General features: G+C 52.0%; 1 protein-coding gene across 7 annotated transcripts in view; it reads right to left on the bottom strand.

The window, feature by feature from the left end:
• SRGAP3 (SLIT-ROBO Rho GTPase activating protein 3) overlaps nt 1-23,491 on the bottom strand; it is a 200,322-nt gene that overhangs the window by 63,910 nt on the left and 112,921 nt on the right. For all 7 annotated transcript variants that reach the window (XR_009547096.1, XM_060180777.1, XM_060180779.1 and 4 more), the window contains 2 exons: nt 19,991-20,183; nt 8,563-8,725 (listed from right to left, as the gene is read on the bottom strand). Coding sequence is in view for 6 of the 7 variants with exons in the window: in XM_060180779.1 (XP_060036762.1) it covers nt 8,563-8,725; nt 19,991-20,183 (356 nt within the window). In the remaining variant the exon portion in view is untranslated. The remainder of the gene's footprint in view (nt 1-8,562; nt 8,726-19,990; nt 20,184-23,491) is intronic.

Here is a 23,491-nt window from a genome sequence, read left to right as displayed (position 1 = left end):
TTTAAAAGTGTCAGTCTGTACCCATGTCCACTCATATATCCTCCCTGTCTGTCCATCCATCCATCTACCCATCTATCCATCCATGCATCCATGCATCCATTCTTCCATTCACAAATCTGCATCCATCCACCCATCCACCCATCCATCTACCCATCCACCCATCCATCTAGCCATCCACCCATCCATCCATGCATCCATGCATTCTTTCATCCATCTACCCATCCATCCATTCATCCATCCACCCATCTACCCATTCACCCATGCATCCATCCATGCATACAACCATCCATCCACCTATTCATCCATCCATCCATCCATCCATCCATCCATCCATCCACCAATCTGCATCCATCTACCCATATATCCATTCATTCATCTACTCATCCACCCATCCATCCATCCATCTACCCATCCATCCATGCATCCACCCATCCACCCATGCATCCACCCATCCATCCATCCATCCATCCATGCATCCACCCATCTATCCATCCATCCATCCATCCATGCATCCACCCATCCACCCATCCATCCATGTATGCATCCATCTATCCATGCATCCATCCACTTATCCATTCATCTATTCATCCACTCATCCACCCATATATCCATCCATGCATCCCCTCCTCCCATCCACCCCTCCCTCTCTCCACCACCAGCCACCCCACTTACACATGTGCAGGATCATATTCGGCTCTTCTTCCTGGCCAGCAGCTCTCTCTTCAGAACCCTCAAACACACCAACTAGCCATCCTGCAGCTGGCCACCCCTACTGAAAAGTCTTTATTGTTCACCATTGCCCAGAGACCATAGCTCAGCTTCCCATTCTGACACCCAAGGGCCTCCTCAGTCACCTCCACTGTGCCTTTCTCCCCCAAACCCTTAATTTTGGGGTCTCCAAATGTTTGAAACACATTGACGAACAGAGCCCAGTAACAGACCACCGTGACTATGCCACCAAATTAGGTAACTACTAAGATTTTGCCACTTTTCTTTGAAATTCCTTTTACTGAAGAAATGAAATGGTTGCTCCTCTCCCAGTCTGCCATGCACCTCCATTTGTGGAGGGGTGTCTGGGTTCTGAGCACCATTTACTGCACACTCCTACAGTCTCACCTATTCAGGTAACCATCAATTTAGATGGCCCTTGTATCAGATAAAGCAAAATGCCACCAAATACAGCAAAACCAGCCTACAGACATTCTGTTCTTACTATGGTCCCAGAAGGTTAGAAATTGAAAAAAAGTAGAAAAAAATCTCTTTAAAAAAAATCTCTGAAACTAAAATCACCACAATTCTGAATAATTCATGGATTGAAGAAGAAATTGTAATGGAAAATATGAAATATTTATATCTGAGCACTTATCAAAACGTCTAGGATGTCGCAAATTTCAGGGAGTCAGGTGTTAGCACAGTGGGTTATGCACATGTGGCGCGAAGCGCAAGGACCGGTGTAAGGATGTAGAAAATTTATATACTGCTAATGACATTCAGTTTACAACGTTCTTGCTTGTGAGGGTATGTGTCTTAAGATGACATTTTCTTTTTTTATTATTTTACTGGGGTTAATGGTCTGCAGGACACATGGACAAAATTCCTCCCCATGATAGGCATCTGCAAAACACTCTCACCCCCAACTTGGGTCCTTTTCCACCATCTTGCACCGGGACCCCAAAGCCCCCTCCTACCCTCCTTTCCCTGAGTCCTTTGCTTTGGTGCACTACACCAAACCCAGTTCAAGTCTTACTGTGTGTTTCCCTTTTCTGTTCTTTCTCCCAACCTCCATGTGCTCTGCTGCTGAGGCAGCTCTCCCTCTCTCCTCCTTTCTCTGTCTCTTTATCCAAATGACATCAGCCTGAGTGCACTGATTTGCATGAACCTGAGACCCCAGCTCTGCCAAAAGTAGTGATAACGATGATAACACAGTCCCATCTGACCAGCAGTTAGTCAAATGAGGTGTTTACAGGACAAATATAAGGAGACACAAGTGCAGACTCCGTCAGAAAGATTTTAAAGCAGCTGGTGCAGAAGCGCTTGGGGTGGAGCTGAGAGCCCAGGCACATGCCGCAGGGGTGTCTACAACTCCATTTATCTCTGAGGCTGACATGAAAACAAACAACCCAAACACCCCAACTGGCACTGGATGCAGAGATGTTACTGGAGGATCTGCTTGCATTATAAGTCCTCACACTTGAACTCAAGCTTCTAGGAACTCACAACATTTCCATATTACTGTGATATGGAGCTGAGTGGATTCATGTCTGTGGGACAGGAAAGGCCTGGAGGGGGACCCAGGCGGGCAGAAAAAGCAGAGCCCAACCACAGGGGACAAAAGAAGGACCTGGAAGGCTGTCAGCTGTGAGTGAGCGAGACCTGGGGGTGGGGAGATTTTTGTCTTCTAGCCACAGATACCCACAGGGATTTGATGAGCATGACCTTCAAGGGCAGGACCACAACCTGAGTGGACATGCCTGAAGATGGCATCTTAACATCGGGAAGGTCCTTCTTCCTTCCTTCTTTCCTTCTTCCTTCCTTCCTTCTTCCTTCCTTCCTTCTTCCTTCCTTCCTTCCTTCCTTCTTTCCTTCTTCCTTCCTTCCTTCCTTCCTTCCTTCTTCCTTCCTTCCTTCCTTCCTTCCTTCCTTCCTTCCTTTCTTTCTCTTTCTTCCCCTTCCTTCCTTTTTTTCTCTTTCCCTTTCTCTCCCTTCCTCCCTTTCTTTTCTTTTCTTTCTTCCTCCCTTTTCTTTCTTTCTTTCTTTCTTTCTTTCTTTCTTTCTTTCTTTCTTTCTTTTCTTTCTTTCTTTCTTTCCAGGCCTTGTGCACATGCAATCCCACTGAACAGACTCTCCAGTACACTTTTTCATTCTTTTGAGAGAGGAGAAAAAAATAGAGAAGGGGGGAGACTGGGGCTTCCTGGGTTATGAGAAAGCAGTGACCCCACAGCCCTGCCCACGCTCCATGGGGCTCCCTGGGTGCTGTGCATGGTGCTGAGAGAGGAGAGACCCACAGCCCTGCCCACCCTCCATGGGGCTCCCTGGGTGCTGTGCATGGTGCTGAGAGAGGAGAGACCCCACAGCCCTGCCCCACCCTCCATGGGGCTCCCTGGGTGCTGTGCATGGTGCTGAGAGAGGAGAGACCCCACAGCCCTGCCCCACGCTCCATGAGGCTCCCTGGGTGCTGTGCATGGTGCTGAGAGAGGAGACACCCCACAGCCCTGCCCATCATTCATGGGACTCCCTGGATGCTGTGCATGGTGCTGAGAGAGGAGAGACCCCCACAGCCCTGCCCACCCTCCATAGGGCTCCCTAGTGCTGTGCATGGTGCTGAGAGAGGAGAGACCCCACAGCCCTGCTCAGCCTCCATGAGGTTCTCAGGTACTGTCCATGGTGCTGAGAGAGGAGAAACCCCACAGCCCTGCCCACCCTCTATGGGGCTCCCTGGGTGCTGTGCATGGTGCCGAGAGAGAAGAAACCCCACAGTCCTGCCCCCACCATCAGGGAAACTCCCTGGTTGCCGGTCCATAGTGCTGCCAGGGACCCAGGGCCTCTAGCATGGAAGGTGTGCTCTTTCTCAGGTAAGCCATCCCTCAACCCCCTTTTTCTCTGTTTATAGTTTGTGAGAGTGAGATCAGAACACCACTTCACCGTTTATGCTGTTCCATGTTGGTTTAGTGGGTTTTTGTTTTTGCACGGTGTTTGGGATTGAACCCGGGGCCTTACATGTGCTCTACTATTGAGTCACACTCCTGACTCGAGAGAGTTCTTTGCTCACAGTGGAGGCCTCCAGTAGCAGAGGGAGGGGTAGCAGAGGATTGGCTACTACAGTGGAGGATAAAATGGCTGAGTGGTGAGTGCCCACATTATAGTGCACAAGAACCTGGGTTCAAGCCCCCACTCCCCACCTGTGGGGGGAAACTTCACAGGCAATGAAATATGTCTGCAGGTGTTTCTCTGTCTTTCTCTCTCCTCTATTTCCCCTTCACTTTTTATTTCTCTCTGTCTCTACCCAAAATAAATAAATAAATAAATAAATAAATTTTAAAGGCTGGAATGAAGTCCTAGTGGTGCCTGCTATTTCTCCCTTCTTGCAGGGGCACCCCATTTTCCTGGGGAGCCACCCTCTATCCCTCATATCTGGGGGAGGGGACAGATGTCTGGTTTTGGGGTTGGGTGTGATCCCAGGCCTGATCCTCTCTAGTTATACCTCACAGCCACACAAACAGCTTCAGGAGCGCTCCCATCATCAGAGCCAGGGAACCCCATCCTGGGATGGACACCTGCACTTGAAGCAGGAAGTCAGGCTGGATGGGGCCCGTCTGCTCACCCTGTGGAGAGAGACTGGCTGCGAGGGAGGCAGTACCCTGCCCGCCCCCTAAAGAGATAAGACGTATAAGGAAACCATGCCAGGGCTGATGAGGAAGGCTGAGGTCTGAGCCTCTCCCAGGTCAAGGCCCCTCCCTGCCTGGGCCAAGCTGGACTTCCTGAGCTGCTTTCCCCTGCTGCATGGCCTCTGAGGTGGTGCCTGGTGCCACCACCCTCAAGCAAACCACAGGCTCAGGGCAGGTAGCATCTGCCACAGAAGCCGCTGACCCAGGGCAGTCAAGAAGGGTTCAAGGAATGGGGGAGTCTTGCCTCTGGCTAAAAGAGCAGACTTCTGCACAGAGGAAATGGGGGAGGGCATGGACAGGTCAGCTGTTAGCCTGCAGAGAGAGAGAGAGAGAGCTCAGGGGCAGGGAGCACGCTGGCCATGCCTGTGGCCTGGCTTTAATCCCTGGTACCTCGAGAGAAGGGCTATAGAACCAGGGAAGTGACAGTACTGTGGTGGCTCTCTCTCTCTCTCTCTCTCTCTCTCTCTCTCTTTTTTAATTGCCACCCGGGTTATCACTGGGGCTTGGTGCCTGCACAATGCTGCTCTTGGAGACCATTTTTCCTGTTTTTATATATTTCTTCTTTATTGATATGAGAGAGAGAAATTGAGAGGGGGTGGAGACCAAGAGGGAGAGAAACAAAAGACACCTGCAGTACTTTCTTCACTATGTGTGAAGCTTCTTCCCTGCACATGGGGGGGCTGGAAGCTGGGTCCTTGCACACTGTACTGTGTGCTCAACTGGGTGTGCCACCATTCAACCCCTTTTGTCTTTCTCTTTGTCTGAATGAAAAAACATATGCTTGGAACAGTGAGATTACACAGGCTGAAAACCCTGGCCCCCCTGCCAGAGAGAGGACAGGGAGAGGCAAAGAGACACAGAGAGAGACCGACAACAACAGAGACAGAGACCGAGAGAGAGAGGAGAAAAGGTCAGTCACTCAGTCACTCAGCCTCCTTGCAGGTGAGAAACTGACAGGTGGGTAGGTGACCCACCAGGTGGTGCCTGGGCAGCTCCTCCTCAGGCTCTCTGGCAAGCCACCATTCAGTGAGTACCCACAAGACACCAGACTCATCCAGGACCCTGAGCCTGGGCCCTCCTCTCCCTGGTGGCTCCACTGTCACCTTGTAGCACCTGTGCTGGGTTGCTCCACCTGGGGAGATAGCTGTGACACAGACTCCTCCCACTGGGGTGACAATGGGCCAGTGTCACTGCTCAGGCCGGCTCTGTTCCTGTCTGTGAAACAGGCTGAGTGACCACCTGGCAGGCCGGGCACCAGCCCTCTGGAGGCCCACGGGCACTATTGTCAGGTGTACTGAGTGGGCCTGGATGGCAGGTTCTGCTGGAGGGTCAGGCCTAGCCGCTTCCCACTCCCAGGGGCCCTGCCACCCCCTCTTTGTCCAGGAGCTCAGCTGTAGCCACCGTTCATTATTTTCCAGCCCGTTAACCTCCATCACCAGCGAGCCCGCTGTCAGCCTAAATAAAAGCTGAGAAGATTTATCTCAATTGTCCGGGGCTCAGCTCAGGAAAAGACCCTTCATTTCCTACAGGGCCCTTCCTCAGGGAGTCACCCCCAGTCAGGAAGAAAGACTTGACAGCCGTGAGGCAGGGCAGGGGGGGGGGGTTTGTGACCGGTCAAATGTGGCTCTGCTAAGCACTAGGCGGCTTTCTTTGTTACTGCCCCGTGTCTGCCTTCCCAAATCTGTTCGACTCCTTGAATATTAAGCTAGAGCATGAGGAGACGGGAGCATATTGCATGGCGTGAGGGAGCTGGTCCATGATTCCTGTCGGGCGCTGGGAGTCTTCTTCCAAGTGACAACCCAAGTACAGGCCGTAGAGAGAGATGACCAGGCTGTCAGTCAGTTTGCCTCTACCTTGTGCTGTCAGTCAGTTTGCCTCTACCTTGTGCTGCCAGTCCTCCCAGGTCACCCAATCCCGAAACTGGCATCTGGCGGGCACAGATGAGCTGGAGTCTTTTCATAGGAAGAGCCTCTTCTAACTCCTTCTAACTCCCAGGTGCTGGTCTCCAAGTTTCACCGGACCTTGATAGTCTCCTTAATCCTCCCACATGCCCCGGGGGGATTTCAATCCCCTCTCACTATCGAGGAAACAAAGGCACAGAGACTTGAAGTGACTAGCCCCTGATGCACAGCTAATGAGTGATGGACCCAGGGCTGTGAAGCCATAGCTTTAAGATTTACAGGCCCAGGCCCTCAGCCACGTCCCAGCAATGCCTCCCCCCTTTCACACACTGTTTTGTCCATTCTTCACAATGTCCTTGGAAGAAGCCCTTTAGCTCCACCTGCCAGAGAAAGAGGACAGGGCTCACAGTCATGGAAACGGGGGCTTGAAGAAGTAGGTTCTGGGAATGGTGACGTGGCACCTAGAATCTGCCATTCACTGTGCACGGTACAAAGAACTCAAGCAGCATGAAAATGCCCTCTCCTTCCACACTCAGCTCCTGGGCGTCTGGAAGGGAAAAACCTTCTGCAAGAACAGTCTACAACTCTGCTTTATTTTTTTAAATTTACTTATTTACTCTGGATTGAGACAGAGAAATTAAAAGGAAAGAGGGAGAGAGTGAGGTGGAGACAGAGATAGAGATATCTGAAGCCCTGCTTCACCACCCCTACCTCCAGGCTTGAGCCCAGGTCCTTGCACACTGTAATATGTGCACTCAACCACGTGCACCAGCGCCCAGCCCGGAGGTCTCAGTAAAAGGGCATAAAAATGATCAAAGTTCTCTCTAACGGGGTGCTGACATGGAGTTCAGGGTCTCACACAGGCGCTGAATCGCCTCCCCATCCGTTTTTTCTTATTATTTTCCAGAGCCCAGCTCAGCTCCGACTTGTGATGTAGGGGATTGAACCTGGGATGTTAGAGCCTCAGGTACAAGCATTTGTTTGTGTAGCCATTATGCCATCTCCCTGGCTTGATTTTCTATTTCTTAAAGGCAGCACCACCTCTGGAGTCTTTGCTGCTTTCAAGTGGTGCTGGGGATTGAACCCAGGCCCTCAACTGTACAAGGCTGGTGCTATTCTGCTGAGTCATTTCTCTGAGCCCCAGGTGAACACATTTTGGACTCAAAACTTGTCACTGCAGAAACTGGTCTTAGAAAAGCAATGAATGTGATGGGCGTGCCTATAAAGACGGTTCAAGCATCCATCAGGCACAGCGATGCCACGGAATATGACATCACCACATCCATCAGGCACAGCGACGCCACGGAATATGACATCACCACGCAGAGTGTCGCAGAGACCTATTCACCCACACAGGAGCTCTCAGTGAGACTGTGCAGCTCTGATTTGTTAGGTACCATAAGCAGCCATCAGATCCTATCCGCATTCTGCTCTCCTTGGGGATAGTGCGTGTCCACACTGGAACATGGCCCTGCATGAGTTGTGGTCAGGAAACACCCAGGATGCTCCCTGGATGGTGATTGTCACTTGAGGGTACTCCTCTTCATGTCCCTGAATTTCCCACACTGAACATTGCCACCAAGCCTGCACAGTGCACAGGGTTGTATTCTTGGACTGGGGACTATGGACATGTGTTTTGTTTGCTTTGTTTTTGTCACTAGGGTTATCACTGGGGCTCATTACCAACACTACAAATCCACTGCTCCTGGTGGCCACCTATTCTTTCCTTTCTTTCTATTTTATTAAACAGGACAGAGAAACTGAGAGGGGAGGAGGAGATAGGGAGGGAGAGAGATAGAGAGACACCCGCAGCCCTGCTTTACCACTTGTGAAGCCCCCCTACTCCCCCACCCCCCGCAAGTGGAGAGCAGAGGCTAGAACCTCAGTCTTTGCTCATGGTAATGTGTGCACTCTCCCAGGAGCACACAGCCAGCCTTATGACACTGGAGGTCTTGAGGTCACCTGGCATATGCAGGATTTAGGCTCTGGGTCAGGACTGAAATTCCAGCTTGGGGCCCTGTATCCCTACAGCCTGGCCACCCTCCTGACCCTATGTCCCCAGACCTCACCCTACTGTGGCCAAGGCCTGGGCCAGGAGCTGGGGTGGGGATCCCCTCACCCATTCTTTTTTTTTTTTTTTTAATTTTTTTTTTAACCAGAGCACTACTCAGCTCTAGCTCATAGTGGTACAGGAGATTGAACCTGGACCTTCAGAGCCTCAGATATGATAGTCTCTTTATGAACCATTATGCTATCTGCCCCCACCTGTCGCCCACCTTTTTGAACAGCCTGATGACGTCCTCGCTGATTTGGGAGAGGCGCACAATGACATTGTTCATGAAGATGTCGTTGAGGGTGGCGTGGTCTCGGCTCTCCCGCCTGGTCTGATGCAGAACCAGGTACCAGCAGTTCACAGGTGACAGGAGGTACTGGTCCTTCCTGTGGACACAGAGCAGCTCAGGATGGCTTGGCCAGAAATGACACCCACTGGCTCTCCTGGCCCCCTGAGGTACCCACCCAACACAGGGACAACTGGAGAGGGGAGACCAGCAGAAAGGGCCCATGTGTTACTCCCAAGGCCCCAAGACCAGGCCTTTGTCTGGAAATCCTGTCCCCATCTCCTGTCCCCACTGTGCACGACACCTGCTGCAAGGAGCTGCTTCCTAGAGACCCAGGGACCCCTCTGTGTATGACACCAGAATGAGCCCTAACATGATACAGCGAGGAGAACAAAAAAAAGCAGGTTCCCTCTCCCCCGATCTGTCCCTGCCTGTCCCAAACTCTGGGGTCCTCTCAGGCTCTCAAGCCCCTCCCTCTCCCCGCCTGGCTTCTGTCTCTTAGCCTCTTATAGTCTTTCAGACTCCCACTCCCAAGGCTCCTGCTGCAGCTATGGGCAGAGGGGCCATGAGCCAGGAGGAATGTTCTGTTGCCACTGTGTCCAGGAGTGTGTTAGAGGGGAGTGGTCTAGACGGGGGTACCAGGCTCCAGGCTTGGGGGAGAGGGGAAGAGAGCTGGTGAGCACAGTACAAAAAAAAAAACCTTATTAAAGAACAGATGGATGGATGGATGGATGGATGGATGGATGGAGAGACAGACAGCAGAAAACACCCTGCATAACTGGAGGTAAGGATGCTCGGGGAGTAAGAGATGAAAGACAACTATGAGAGGTGTGGAATCTAGAGAACTGATACACATCAACTTGAAAAACAAACAAACAAACAACAAGACAGCAGCAAGGAAACTGGTTCAATATTAAATCACTAATAAAATGCAAAAATAAATAAATAAAATACATTTTCATCAAAGAGAGGTAATCCAGTACAACTAGAATTCCACAGAGTTGGCAGGACACCAGCCTGGAGGTCAAGGCTCAATTGCTGGGGGCACTGAAATCCAGACTCATTTTCTCAACCCACACTGCACACTTCAGTCACCCTGCGAACTTGAAGGAAACACCCCACCTAAGATCAATGCAGTTAGAATCGCTGGGGGTAAATATTCTCTAAGACATTCTAATGTGCAGTCTGGATTAAGAACGACTGCGCTAGACCATGAGGACTTGCAGAAGTTAGTTAACCAATGTACATCTTGGGTTATACAGGACAGATTGGAAGGTGAGTGGATGGATGGACAGATACATAAGCAGATGGATGGATAGGTAGGTGGGAAGGTGGATGAAGGAATGAATGGATGGCCTTCCAGACACCAAGTTGCAGATGCTGCCATGATTCCATCCTGACTTCTCTGGGTAGACAAATTCACCATGTGTCCTGGAACCCCACCTCTCCAGAGCCCTACCCCACTAGGGAAAGAGAGAAACAGGCTGGGGATATGGATCCACCTGCCAATGCCCATGTCCAGTGGAGAAGCAACTACAAAAGCCAGAAATCCGACCTTCTGCACCCCAAAAACAATCTTGATCGATACTCCCAATGGGGGAGAAATGATAGGAGGAAGAAGAAAAGAGGGCTCTGAACTCCAGCTCCGTCAGCACCCACAGAGAGAGAAGGAAAAAGACGGGGAGATATGAGGTAGTAATGGTGCCATGAGTGGCTCGGAGGGAAAGAAAGGAATGGATTTGGAAGAACAAGGGGGCAATTATATATAAATGTAGACAGATAATTGTAGAGATGATGGTTGGCCCATGTCTACAACTTTGGGGGAACTATGGTGGATTGCAGTGGGGAGACTGGGAATTCACAACTCTGGTGGTGGGAATGGTGTGGAATTATACCCCTGCTGACATGTAATTTTATAAGCCAATATTAAATCACTAATAAAATTAAAAAAAAAATAAATGGATGGTGGTCCGGGAGGTGGCACAGTGGATAAAGCATTAGACTCTCAAGCATGAGGTCCTGAGATCAATCCCTGGCAGCACATGTACCAGAGTGATGTCTGGTTCTTTCTCTCTCCTCCTATATTTCAAATAAATAAAATATATAAAAAAACAAAAAAAACCCTTATTACAAAATGAATGGGTGGATGGATGGATGGGTAAGTGGGTGAGTGAATGGTTAAGTAGTAGATGAATAGATGGATGGATGGATGGATGGATGGATGGATGGATGGATGGATGGACAGATGGATGGATGAGTTGGTGGTGGATGGGAGGATGGATAGGCAGTGTAGACAAAGATGGGGCCCTGGAAGCCCAAGGACAGTCAGCAAGTGACCTCAGTCCAAGAGGACAGATCATGGGCACTGGCAGTGTCCAGAGAAGGCTGAACTTGGAGCCTCCTCCTTCTAAGAAAAACAGATGATCTCAGAGACTTCCTGGAAAGAGGTGTGGGAGGACAATCAGGAGTGGGTGAAGATTCTGAAGTTCAGTCCCTGGCAACCAGAGGACGACAGGTGACATGAACGGAGACATGGACAGAAAAGGAAGAGCAGGCTAGGGCAGAAGGCACTTCACACATGCCATTCTCCACTGCCTCCAAGCTGGTGGTGGGAAGACTAAAGCAGATAATTGAGTTGTTATCTAAATCATTTCAGGGGCTTAGGTCAAAGTGAGAAGCGTCAGGGAGGTCAGTGTGTGCGCTTTATGGAAGTCACGGCCAGGTTTGTCTGCTGGAAGGACAAAGACTAGCAGTCTTGAGAGAAGCAGAAGCGCAGGCACGGCTGGGGCACGTTAACTAGGTCATCTGGCCAGGGAAACTCACCGAGGGGAAGGGCAGAAAGCACACGGTTTGGGCTTTCTTTACTAGAAGCCGAGGGCCAGGAGGTAGTCAAGGGTGGGGGCAGAAGGAGAGAAGGGGTAGAAGAGAGAGGTGGAGAAGAGGAGTGGAGGAGAGAGGTGGAGGAGACGGGTAGGAGAGAGTTGCTTACTTAGGGCCTCTGGAGCAGCTGTGAGCAGCTGCAGGGAAGGGGAGAGGGAGCCTGGACCATCATGCATCATTTCTACAGGTCCGACTCCCTCACCCCTGTGAGAACATGCAGATAGCCCCTCCATGTGGCCCTGAACTGACCTTCCCTGGAGGCGATTTGCTACAACTCTCTAAGTCTGAGGTTATTTTGCCCATGGTCAGAAGACCCCTGTCCTGTGTTTTCAGGGACCTTCATGCTGCTGTCACTACTCAGAAGTCTGGAGAAAACATACTTCCTTCCAAGCCCCTCTGCTGATCCAGATGGTGTCAAACAAGCACACAGTCAAACTGAGTCCTCAGGTCCTTGCTTGGCTTTCCTGGCTCCTTTCTCTCATCCTGACAAAAGCGCCCCCTCTTTGAGACAGGTATCCCCAAGTGCCCACCCTCTCAGGTCTCATGTGTGTAAGGGAGCTGGACCCCAACCTGGAAGCAGGGACAGTGGCATAACCTCAGTGGAGGGGTGGAGGGGGCACAGGACTGAGGGGCCCCAGTCCAGATCCTGTAATCCCACTGGCCACGTGGAATGGACCAGAACTTCCCAGAAGCTGCCCAACCTGCAAAGCTGAGCTGGACAACAGCCTTCCCCGTCCAAGGGCTCCCTCTTGGGGAGGTGACTCAGTGGGCAGTGTGTGCCCCAGTTTAGTCTCTGTGGAAGCAGTGGCAGTGTGCTCTGTTCTCTCATTACAAAAAAAAAACAACTGGGTGGGTGGTTACTCACCTGGTACAGAGCACATGTTACCAGCACAAGGACCCAGTTCAAGACCCTCGTTCCTACCCGCAGAAGAGAAGCTTCATACATGGTGGGACAGTGCTGCAGCTGTCTTTCCTTTCCTTTTTTTTTTTTTTATAGATTTAATAATGATTTGACAAGTCCGTTGGATAAGAGGGGTACAATTCCACACAATTCCCACCACCAGAGTTCTGCATCCCATCCCTCCATTGGAAGGTTCCCTATTCATTATCCCTCTGGGAGCAGGGACCCAGGATCATTATGGGGTGCAGAAGGTGGGAGGTCTGGCTTCTGTAATTGCTTCTCTGCTGGACATGGGCATTGACAGATCGATCCACACCCCCAGCCTGTTTCTGTCTTTCCTTCATGGGGCAGGGCTCTGGGGAGGTGGGGCTCCAGGACACACTGGTGATTGACGTCTCTGTCTTTCACCCTCTATAAAACAAAGGGGAGTGATCAGGAATAGTGGAGCCATATAGGTACTGAGCCCCCACAATAAAATTCATAGCAAAAAATACAAATAAATTTATAAAAAGAAAGAAGGAGCAGGGAGGTAGCACCAGTATGGCATAGTGGACTCTTGTGTCAGACAGCAGGGGTCCCAGGTTCAGTCTCTAGCACCACCACAAGCCAGGGTTAGATGAGCAGTGCTTTCCTAGAAAGAGGAGGAGAAGCAGCAGGAAAGACAGAGGCATTGTAGAGAGAGTTCACTGACTCGCCAGGTACACAAACCAAGTTAGAGCCCTGGCACTTTATGGGAGGTGCCATAGCCCTGGGGGAAGCTCTGGTGCATGGTGTGTGTCTCTCTCTCTGTCTGAATGAAAAAAGCAGCCTGGGATAAGTAGAATTAAGCATGCATGTGCAAAGACCTAGTTCTGCCAAAAAAGAAAGTAGGGGCTGTTTGACCTGAGCCTCTGCTCTCCCTCCTGACTGCATGTGCCTGAGGAGGGTCCTGAGAGGAAGCCTGGCCCGCTGGAGGAGGAGCATCTGGAGCTCACATCCCAGCGTCTACACAGCCAGCGGAACTGCTGAGCTAAGGCACACGCGAGCCCGCTCACCTCTGGTGGCTATGTTTTCTCTTCTTTTAGGGCCAGAAAATGCTGGTGAGTCACAGCTTTCTCGCCTTGGTGATGAGAGCTGGGCACGAGGTGCCGGGAGGGGCCCTGCCAAGCTGGCGAGTAAAGGAAACAACAAGCAGGGAGCCAGCTTTGCCGAGGCTGGAAAATTCCGCTGAGCAGGCAGAAGCCAGCAGCCATCTGCAGTCACTGTTGGGGTGGCATCCTGTCCCCCGAAACGAAGGGTGGGAGGGAGGGGAGGTGGCCTAGCAGCTGACTCCCTCTCCGAGACAGGTCCCTACCTCTAGCTGCTGCCCTTCCAGGGGTTCCCTAGTGAGCTCCCTGCAAAGCAGCCTCTGGCACTTCGAGGGTGTAGGAAGTCTCTTACCCTTGGGGCTCCATGATGGCCTCAGAAACCCAAATCTCCTGGAGGCCATTTTTTCTTTCTGTTATTGAACAGGACAGAGAGGAGAGGAATTGAGAGGGGAGGAAGAGACAGAGAGGGAAAGACCTACCTGCAGACCTACTCCACCAGTCATAAAGTATCCCCCCTGCAGGTGGAGCATGGGGGTTTGAACCCAGGTCAATGCACATGGTACCATGCTTGCTCAAACAGATGCACCACCACCCAACTCCCTGAGCATGAATCATTAATTCACAACATCCCCAGTGCCCTCTTTTTTGCTGGACAACAGGTTGCTGGTTTCACCGAAGCGAACAAGGCTTGGAAAACAGGGGGGCCTGGGGCTGGGTGCTGGCTTCCTTCCACCCCCGACATGGAAGAAAGGGCCTATCGCGAAGGCTGGAGGTCTGGGGTGTTGGCTCCATCAAGGGGCTTTGAGGGAAGATCTGTTCCAGGCCTACATCCTACCCCTCAGTGTCCCCACTTCCAGTGTGCTTGGCTTGGAGAAACATCATCCCCTCTGCTCCAGCTATACCAGCTGGGTACTCACGGGAGATACTCAGCCTGCCCAGAGGGGCAAGGAGACCCTCCGGAAGCCAGATTAAGAACCAAACTCAGGCTCTACCACCCCCAGCCACGACCCTCTGAATGCCCCCCTTGATGTCTCCAAACCTCAGTGCTTCCAGCTGGAAAGATGGAGCTAGCCCCTGTCCCCAGGCCACTACATGGAACATGTGCTGGGGCCATGTCAGCTCTGGACACCCCTGGAGTATGATTGTCACAGCCCGGCAGCAGCTGTGAATGGAGACACCAGCCTCCCTCCCACTCCAAGACCCTCGCTCCCAGCAGTTGCTCAGCAAGCCTGTCCATCTGAATCCTCAGCACACTCAGAGGCTCTATCTGCCCGCTGCACAGCACCTCACTCAGAACCCCCTGGAAGTCTAGGCCCGAACAAGGACAGGAAGTTTGGAAACCATGCACATCTGGGGCATGGACACTTTGTTGTCCACCATCACATGTTCCCCATCCCATGGGGGAAGAAATTGAAAGTAGCACCAGGAAATGGGAGTGGGACAGATCTTGGAAAGCATAAAAGGAGGTGGCTAGTGGTGGTGGTGGTGGTGGGGGTCTTTAATAAGGTAACCACATCTGGTGGTCTCTGAGGGCCAATGGGAAGCTAGCCCAAGTGTAATTAGATGGGGTTTAAATAAGGAAAATGTGCACATATGAAGGCTTTTTCCCTCCCCCCTCAGCTGTCTCTGCATTTTACTGTCCCTTCTGTAAAAATCTCACCTCACAACTATTATGAAGGGAGCTGGGATACTGTATGCCTGATCGTGGGCTCCATCTTGTAATTCTATCAAGAGGAATCAGGCTGATCTCTCCCAGGAGTGAGCTGGTGGTCTTGGGACTTCCAGGGGCCCTAATCAATTCCCTCCAGCCTGGTTCCCTCCCACAAAGGTACCCATTGCTCCCCTGGGGAAGGGCTACCTCTGTAGAGAACTCCCTTGCTGCTTTGTTTCCTCTCAAAGAAGCATTTTGTTTGCAAGCAAGGTGGTCCAGGAGGTGGCACAGTGGATAAAGCACTGGACTCTTAGGCATGAGGTCCTGAGTTCAATCCTTGACAGTACATGTACCAGAGTGATATCTGGTTCTTTCTCTCTCTCCTCTCTTCTCATTAATAAATAAAACCTTTGGGAGGGGTGGGGGGGAGGGAGAGGGAGAGATAAACTATTCTAAAAACTATCATCATTCAATCAAGGCTTCTCAGGCCCCTCCTCTGACCACTCCAGGAAGCATAAAGTGTGCTTCCAGCCCAGTTTGCACACTCTGTGGAGCCCCAGTCAGGTGGCCCCTCCTCTTCCTGCCTCGGCCATTCTAAACACGTTGGAAAAGAAGTTCCTGCGGTGGCTTTCCACAACTGTCCCAACAGCAGCTCCACACTTGCCTTCTGGAAAGGGGACGTGCACTGGGTGGGGCTATGGGGAACTCCTGACAGAGGGGTTCTCCATCCTGCTCCCCCCCCAGCTCTGTTTGCTTGCAGGGCTAACATTCTAGAAGGAATCAGCCTTTGTCTAGAGCAGAGCTTTTCATACTGGGGCCCAGGGAGGGCTGGCTTGCTGAAATATTGATTGGAACTGTTGGGGAGGGAGAGAGAGCAGTCTGCAGGCTCCATGCAGAGTAGCTCAGAGCCTTCCTGGAGCTGAGCTAGGAACCTCTACGTGGTGCTGGGCCTGTGCAGTGGCTGCCAACTCCATTCTCTCTTTCTCAGCTAAACAGCTCAAAGCCTTGGAGCTTTAGAAAATGCTTCCCTGGAGGAAGAAACTGCTTTATTCTCAGGATAGCCCTGGACTCCAGGAATCAGCCACCTAGTCACACCCTGCTCAGCAGAGCCCAGTTCAGCCTTCCAAGGACTCACCATGAGAGCTGGGAGAGGGGAGGGACTAACCCTGGGGAGGAGGAGGAGGGGCTGTGAGACCAGAGCAGCCCTAAACACAGTACCTTCTGGCGGCTGCAAACTTCTCAATTGCCTAGGAAGACAAGGGGCTGTTGGGGCCTTAGAGAGATAAGGCCCAGGGGGCCCCTGACAGAGAGGCAAGAGATCCGAGTTTCTGTTAGGAATGGAGTGTTTCTGTCCCCCAAAGTTGTATGTTGGAATGCCAGCCCACTGTAACAGCGCTAGGGATGGGGCTTTGGGATTGCAACAGGTTTCAAGGGTGGGGCCCCTCCGAGTGGATTCGTGGCCCCCACCTCCAAAGGGGAAGATTCTTGAGCAGTGAAGCAGGTCTACAGAAGTCTCTCTTTCACTCTCCCTCTCTGTCTCCCACTCTTCTCTCAATTTCTCTTTGTCCTATCCAAAAGAAATGTAAAGAAAAAAAAAAGGAAAAAGTGGCCAGTCGGAGTGGTGATTCACAGTGCTAGCATCGACAACGTTGGTGACAAGTGAACATATAAAAAAATAGAACTGGGGGCCGGTGGTGGCATAGTGGTTAAACACACAGAGTACTAGGCGCAAGGACCTGAGCAAGGATCCATGTTCAAGCCTCTGCACCCCACCTGCAGGTGAAGCAAGTCTGTAGGCATCTCTCTGTCTCTCTCCCTCTCTATCTCCCCCTCCACTCTCAATTTCTCTCCGTCCTATTCAATAAAAATGGGGGGAAAATGGCTGCTGGGTGCAGTGGATTCACAGTGCAGGCATTGAGCCGCAGTGATAACCCTGGAGGAAAATAAATTAATAAACAAACAAACAAGACTTAAAGCAAAATGATAGTTATATGGAATATGGTTAGGAGTGGAGTCTTTCTGTCCCCCCAAAGTCCTATGCTAAAATCCTATCCCAGTGTGACGATGATAGGGGTAGGGGCTTGGGATTGAGAGTGGGGCCCCCACCAGTGGATTAGTGCCCTTGTTGGAATCACGAGAGCCTGCTCCCTCTCTCTGCTCTGCTGTGTGAGGAGCACTGAGAATCAGAGGTCTCCGGACTCAGCCACGCTGACGTCCTGATCTCACACATCTGGCCCCCAATCCAGGAGAAGAGAGCTGGCCTTGCTGAAGCCTCCCAGTCCCCAGAGCTCAGGTATGGCAGCCTGAGCAGACTGGAGGACCCCTCCCAGTCTGGACATGGATGCATCTGTTGTGCCGTTTTGAGCAAACCCCTTCCTCCTCTAGACCCAACCTCCCAGAGTCAGAGGACACTTCACAAACCAAATAGGTCTCTTCCTTCCTTCCTTCCTTCCTTCCTTCCTTCCTTTCTTCCTTCCTTCCTTCCTTCCTTCCTTCCTCCAGTCCTCCCTCTCTCCTCTTCTTCCTCCCTTCATTTATCTGATGCAGTAACACCCCACCTCTGCCCAGCCTGGATTGGGCACAGTGGGAATAAAATGACTAGATACAGGCCCTGTTCTCAAGTCCAGACAGATAGCGCCTCGTGAAAAAGGTGTAAGATGGGGGCCAGGTGGTGCACAGCTGATTAAGTGCACATGCTACCATGTGTGAGGACCCAGGTTCAAGCCCCTGGTCCCCACCTGCAGGGAGAAAGCTTCACGAGTGGTGAGGCAGGGCTGCAGGTGTCTGTCTCTCAATCTCCCCCTCCCCACTCAATTTCTCTCTGTCTCTAGCCAATAATAAATAAAGTAAAATTTAAAAAAGCTTTAAAAAGGGGCCAGGTGGTGGCACACACTTGGTTGAACGCATATGTTACAATGTGCAAGGACCCAGGTTCAAGCCCCCTGTCCCCACCTGCAGGGGGAAAACTTAGCGAGTGGTGAAGCAGGGCTGCAGGTGTCTCTCTGTTTCTCTCCCTCTCTCTCCCTGCCTTCCCCTCAGTTTCTGGCTGTCTCTATCCAATAAATAAATAAAGATAATAATAAAATTTTTAAAAATCACTAAAAAAAAAAAAGGTGTAAGACGCATGATGAGGCCTCTCAGCCCAGCCCAGGTGAAGGAGCTGAGCCCCAAAGAGGAGGTGCTGGGGAGGTGGGAGGTTGGTGCAGCCAGGCCCTGGGGTCAAAAAGCGACCCCTGGAGACTGCAGCTTCCAAAGCCGTGGAGGTCTGGGCCGTCGCATTAGTGTGCCGCAGGGTCCAAGTCAGCAGGCCCATGCCCTAATTAGTCTTTCTTAGGGTGTCCAACTGCCAGCTGGGGCTCCTGTTCCATCTGGTAGCCTCCACTAATGAACCTGGGAGGGACTGGCCGGGCTCATTACAGGCGGCGCCAGGGAAGGGGGGCTGCCTCCACCACCACCCCCTGGGCCCCACTCCTCATGTGCATCTATCTCTGAGAATGAGAAGGAAGGAGATGGCTGGCGCTGAGGGTCCCGCCCCGCCACCCAGCTCCATGACAGTCCAGTCACAGATGGGGACATGCCTCGCTCGGCCCCTGTGGCTTGGGGGAGGGCATTCAGATCTCGTGGCCACTTCTCATCTGCAGGCCAAGGTGACAGGCAGTGTGACATGGAATCTGTCTCTCTCACATGTGGCCCACAGGCACTTTGGGCAAGTCACTTTCCCAGCATGCCACCGTGTGCCCATCTCTAAGAGGGGCTGGTCGGACATGCAGCACACAGTGAGTGCCGGGGAAATGGCCGCTGCTGTCAGTCTTTCCAGAAGGCAGGTGGGGAAAGCGCCAAGGACCAACAGCTACCTCTCTATGTTTTCTAACTTGTTGATCATGATTGTTGTGTGAAAAAAACACAGTTCTCACCTACCCTCAAAAAAAAGAATCAGGGGAAGGAGATTGGGTGCGAAGAGGCCCAGACGGAGACAGGGAGGAAGTTAGTGATAGAAGGTCCCTCCTGCAGTGCAAGTTTATGAGACAGGCTAGAAAAATAAGCCTGGGGTTTGCAAACATGTCCTAAAGTTTTGCCTTTTAATAAAGCAGTTTCTTATCTCCACATGCAGAGGAAAGAAGGCACAAAAGTGAGTGCTCAAACGCTGTGGCCCAGACTCAGGGCCATGTTTTGGGGGGAGGTGGAGAGGAGGCAGAAAGCAGATCAGATGAAATGTGGAAAACAGAGGGAGGAGATAGAGACAGGATGGTGATGCCACCAGGAGTCCTGGACCGTTACCCAAGGAAACCATCTTGGCACAAGTCACCATGTGGACACGCCCTGGGGACACTGTGCCCAGCAAAATGAGCCCGTCCCCAGGGAGTGTCTCGGGGTGAGGTGGAGGCTCTAGGAGACAGGACGGGGAGTGAGGGTCTCCCAGGAAACAGAGCCCCAGGGGAGGGGAGGGATGCGGCGGGATGCTGAAGCACCCCAGTCTTGGAGGACTGCCTCCAAGCCCCCCCCTCCACCCCCTCAAGCCAATCCTACTGGGCTGGCTGACCCGGGTGAGGGAACTGGACAGTGTCAGATGTCCTGAGAGGAGACAGGATGCCCAAAGTGGGGAGCTAGCACCGTGCCTGGTGCTCCAGGGAAGAAGCCTGATGTCTTGACACTGGCCATGGGTCAAAGGCACCTGTCTGGGCTGCCCCCACTCACAAGCTCCCTCTGCTCTGACTAAAGCCCAGGGGCACAGACCCAGGGCCCTCAAAGCACCCACTTAGGCCCCCTCCACCACCCCAAGCTCCCTCTGCTTTGTCTGAGACCACAGACCCAGGTCCCTCGAGGGTCCCACCCACCCCATTCCCAGCTGCCCAGGTCCCTGCTCACTTGAATTGGTGCTCCCGGGAGCTGCGGATCTTGGAGGAGAAGCGCTCGGCCAGCTTGTCCAGGCCACGGGAGTACTCCAGCTCGATCTCAGCCTTGCGGCGGAAGAACTCCTGCAGGTCCTGCAGCAGCTGCAGCCGCGACTCGGACTGCTGCTCCAGGCATTTGAACTGCTCCACCAGCTGCGAGCGGATCTCTGCAGGTACATACAGGTGGAGGGGAGGTCAGGCCAGGGGCCAGAAGGGCCCATCCAGCAATCCCCCTTCAGACCTGCTGCCACCCGGTCTCCCCTTCCCTCCCGTCAGAGCTCAGCGTGAAGACATGGCATGTGGCCTGTCCTGTCACACAGCCTGAGCCTGTGTCCCCACTGCTGCTTGTCACATGCCAGCAGCACTGCCCCCCACCCCACACAAACACAGTCAACTAAGTTGACTCACTTTTCTCATTGGAAATGAGCTTTCAGACCCAGGAAATGACTGCAAATGTAATGTCTCATCACACTCTCACAGGCCCTCGGTTCGATCCCCAGCACCCATGGTACTACCATAGATAAGCACCGAGGGAGCCCCATGGCTGGAGTTGTGCTGTGGTATCTCTCCCTTTCTCTGTATCTCTCTCCCTCTCCCTCTCCCTCTTGCCTTCTGTATCTGATTCTCTCTCTCTTCATATATATATGGAAAGTGGTACAGTAGACAAAGTGTTAGGCTGTCAGCTTGGGGACTTAAGTTCAAAGCTCACCATTGCATGTGCCAGAGCAATGCTCTGGTTTCTCTCTTTTCCCCACTCACTCATCATGAATACATATTAAAAGTACAATGAAACAATTTAAGTGACAAAAATGAAGTTTTGTGTTACTACAGCAAGGAGGGACAGGGAGCATTCTCTAGACTGGTAAACAGAAAATTCAGTGAAGGGGTCGGGTGGGGAGCTGGCTTAGTAACAGTGATGCTTTGCGTGCACAAGGCCCTGGGTTCTGAGTTCCAGCCAAAGGGGACACACACACACACACACACACACACTCAGTGAAAACACAAAGCCACTCTCAGGGCCACTGCTCCCCAAAGGCCCCACAGTTCACTGCTCACTCTGTGGACAGAGGGAAATGGCGTGAGAGAGGATGAGAGCAAGACTCTCAGGAAGAACAGCTGCTGGGATGCAGACTGGGGCCGCCCCTGTGGAGACTGTGCGGACAGTCCTTCAACAGACAGACATGGAGGCACCTCAGGACCCACAAGCCCACTCGGAGGCTTTATCCAGAGGACACTCAGACACTAATTAGAAGGGACACACGCAGCCCCGTGCTCACAGCTGCATTGTTCACAACAGCCGGAGAGTGGAAGCAGCCTAGATGCCCATCAGCAGATGACTGGATAAAGAAGTGATGGGATATAGACTCCATGGAATACTACTCTGCCATCAAAAAGATGATATTGTCCTTAAGGACAAAATGGATGAAACTGCAGGTGACTGCTTAGCAAAATAAGAGATGAAAGACAACTACCCAATGGTTTCACTTACATGTGGAGTCTAGAGATCTGATTTACATGAACTTGGGGAAAAAAACGATGAAGCAAGCAAACTATTTCTAAGCCTTGTGAGAATTATGGTGGTCATCCTTAGGCGGCGGGAGGGTGGGGACACAGAACTCAGGTGGTGGGTGTGGTGTGGACTAGACCCTGTCATCTTACAGTCTTGTAACCTATTAATCACAAATAAAAATAAAATAAATGTTAAAAACGAGGCTCTCAGGTGGAGTTGGGTCTGAGGGGTGAGGACCAGGTGCCAGCCTTGGGGCTGGGTGTCTGCATGGCTCTACAATGAGCACCTCAGAGAGGAATGCAGCCACACTTCAGAAAACACCCACTGAGCAGGCAGGCCTGAGCACCCAGAACAAAAGTTCAAAAGCTGAGGCTTAGAGATAAGATCTCCAGCTCAACGAGCTCCAATACACACAGCCCGCCTCACATGCCACCCCAGGCGTCGCCCAGGCACTGCCCTGCTACTGCCCAGTTGGTCAGCCTTTCCAGAGCAGCCCGCCAGCATCAGCTTCAGCCTTGGCGCCCTCCCTCTCCTCTCCCCTCTGTTCAACTCCAGAGTCTAGAATTCAGGATGTCCACAAACTCCATGCCTCAGGCACCATCACCAATGAATTCTCCCAACGGTCCAAGCCAGGCCCTGGAATGCCCACCCACACCTGCACTGGAAGGCGGGTGCCTGAATGAGTGGTCGGCGCTGCCCCAGCACCATACAGAGAAGTGGCCCCCGAGGAGACAGACGGGCCAGCCAGGGGGAAGTCAGCCTGCCTTCCTGTTCCCATCCTGCCTGCCTGCCCTCTCACCTCCCACAGCAAGTGTTCAGGAGGCCTGGCCCGGCCTGCCACTCTCTTCAGATGCAGAATCTCACAGTAGCATGGCACCCCGAAGGGTCAAGAAAACTGGGTGCCCCTCAGAACAGGCCATCAGAATGCTGCTACTGTTGAATCTTCCTTCATTCGAGGCGCCAGAAGCCCCTGGTACTCACAGTGGGGTCCCAGGACCAGCAGCACTGGCACCGCTGTAGGGCTCATTAGAAGCAGGGACTTAGCCGCTGCACAGACCCTCTGAACCAGAGCCCACAGCTGAGCAAGACTCCTGGGCGGTCCTCACCTCCCTAGAGGATGAGAAGCTCTACCATCACCTCCACCCACCGCTTCAGGAGACAGATTTCCCAGACGCCCTCACTCTTCTGTCAGTCAGGTGTAGAAAATATTTTGTGATGAACTGTGTACATCATCACTGTAGTGAGAGAAAAAGACAGAGAGTGTGGTTGCCACAGGGGTTTTCTACACATCCATGTCAATCAGCACATATTCTGGGTAGGAGTTTGACAGAGGCCTCAGTCAAAACTCAAGTGTGGGCGGGAGGTGGCACCACTGCAGAGCCCATGTGTTGCATGCATGAGGCCCTGGGTTTCATGCCTGGCACTACGGCACTGCATAAAGACAGAGCAGTACTCTGGTCTCTCTCTCTCTGTCACACACAAACACACACACACACACACACACACACCAGGTATTAAAATTAAATTAAGATACAATTCTGTGAAGAAAGAAAGAAGTTAGGGGTTCAAGAAAATAAAGAGGGTCAAGGAGATAACATAATGGTTGTGCAAAAAGACTTTCATGCTTAAAGTCCCAAAATTCCAGTTTCAACTGCCAGCACCATCATAAACCAGAGCTGAGCAGTGGTCTGGTGAGAGGAAAGAAGGAAGGAAGAAAGGAAGGAAGGAAGGAAGGAGGGAGGGAGGGAGGGAGGGAGGGAGGAAGGAAGGAAGGAAAAAAGGCAGAATGCAGTGTCTCTGACTTGCTCAGGTAATTCTGATGGGTGGTGGGGAGAACAGGACACCCTGTGATGTGGCTGTTTTATTCACTGCTACACACTCCAAAGAAACGAGAGTGATTATCACATTATCACTCAAGGACTCTGGTATTCTAAAATTTTGTAGTTCGCATCATCAAACATAACC

The sequence above is a fragment of the Erinaceus europaeus genome, chromosome 21 (assembly GCF_950295315.1).
Source record: "Erinaceus europaeus chromosome 21, mEriEur2.1, whole genome shotgun sequence".
NCBI classification, from domain to species: domain Eukaryota; kingdom Metazoa; phylum Chordata; class Mammalia; order Eulipotyphla; family Erinaceidae; genus Erinaceus; species Erinaceus europaeus.
Note: the sequence above shows the minus strand (reverse complement) of the source record. Positions and strands in the feature narration are given on the sequence as shown.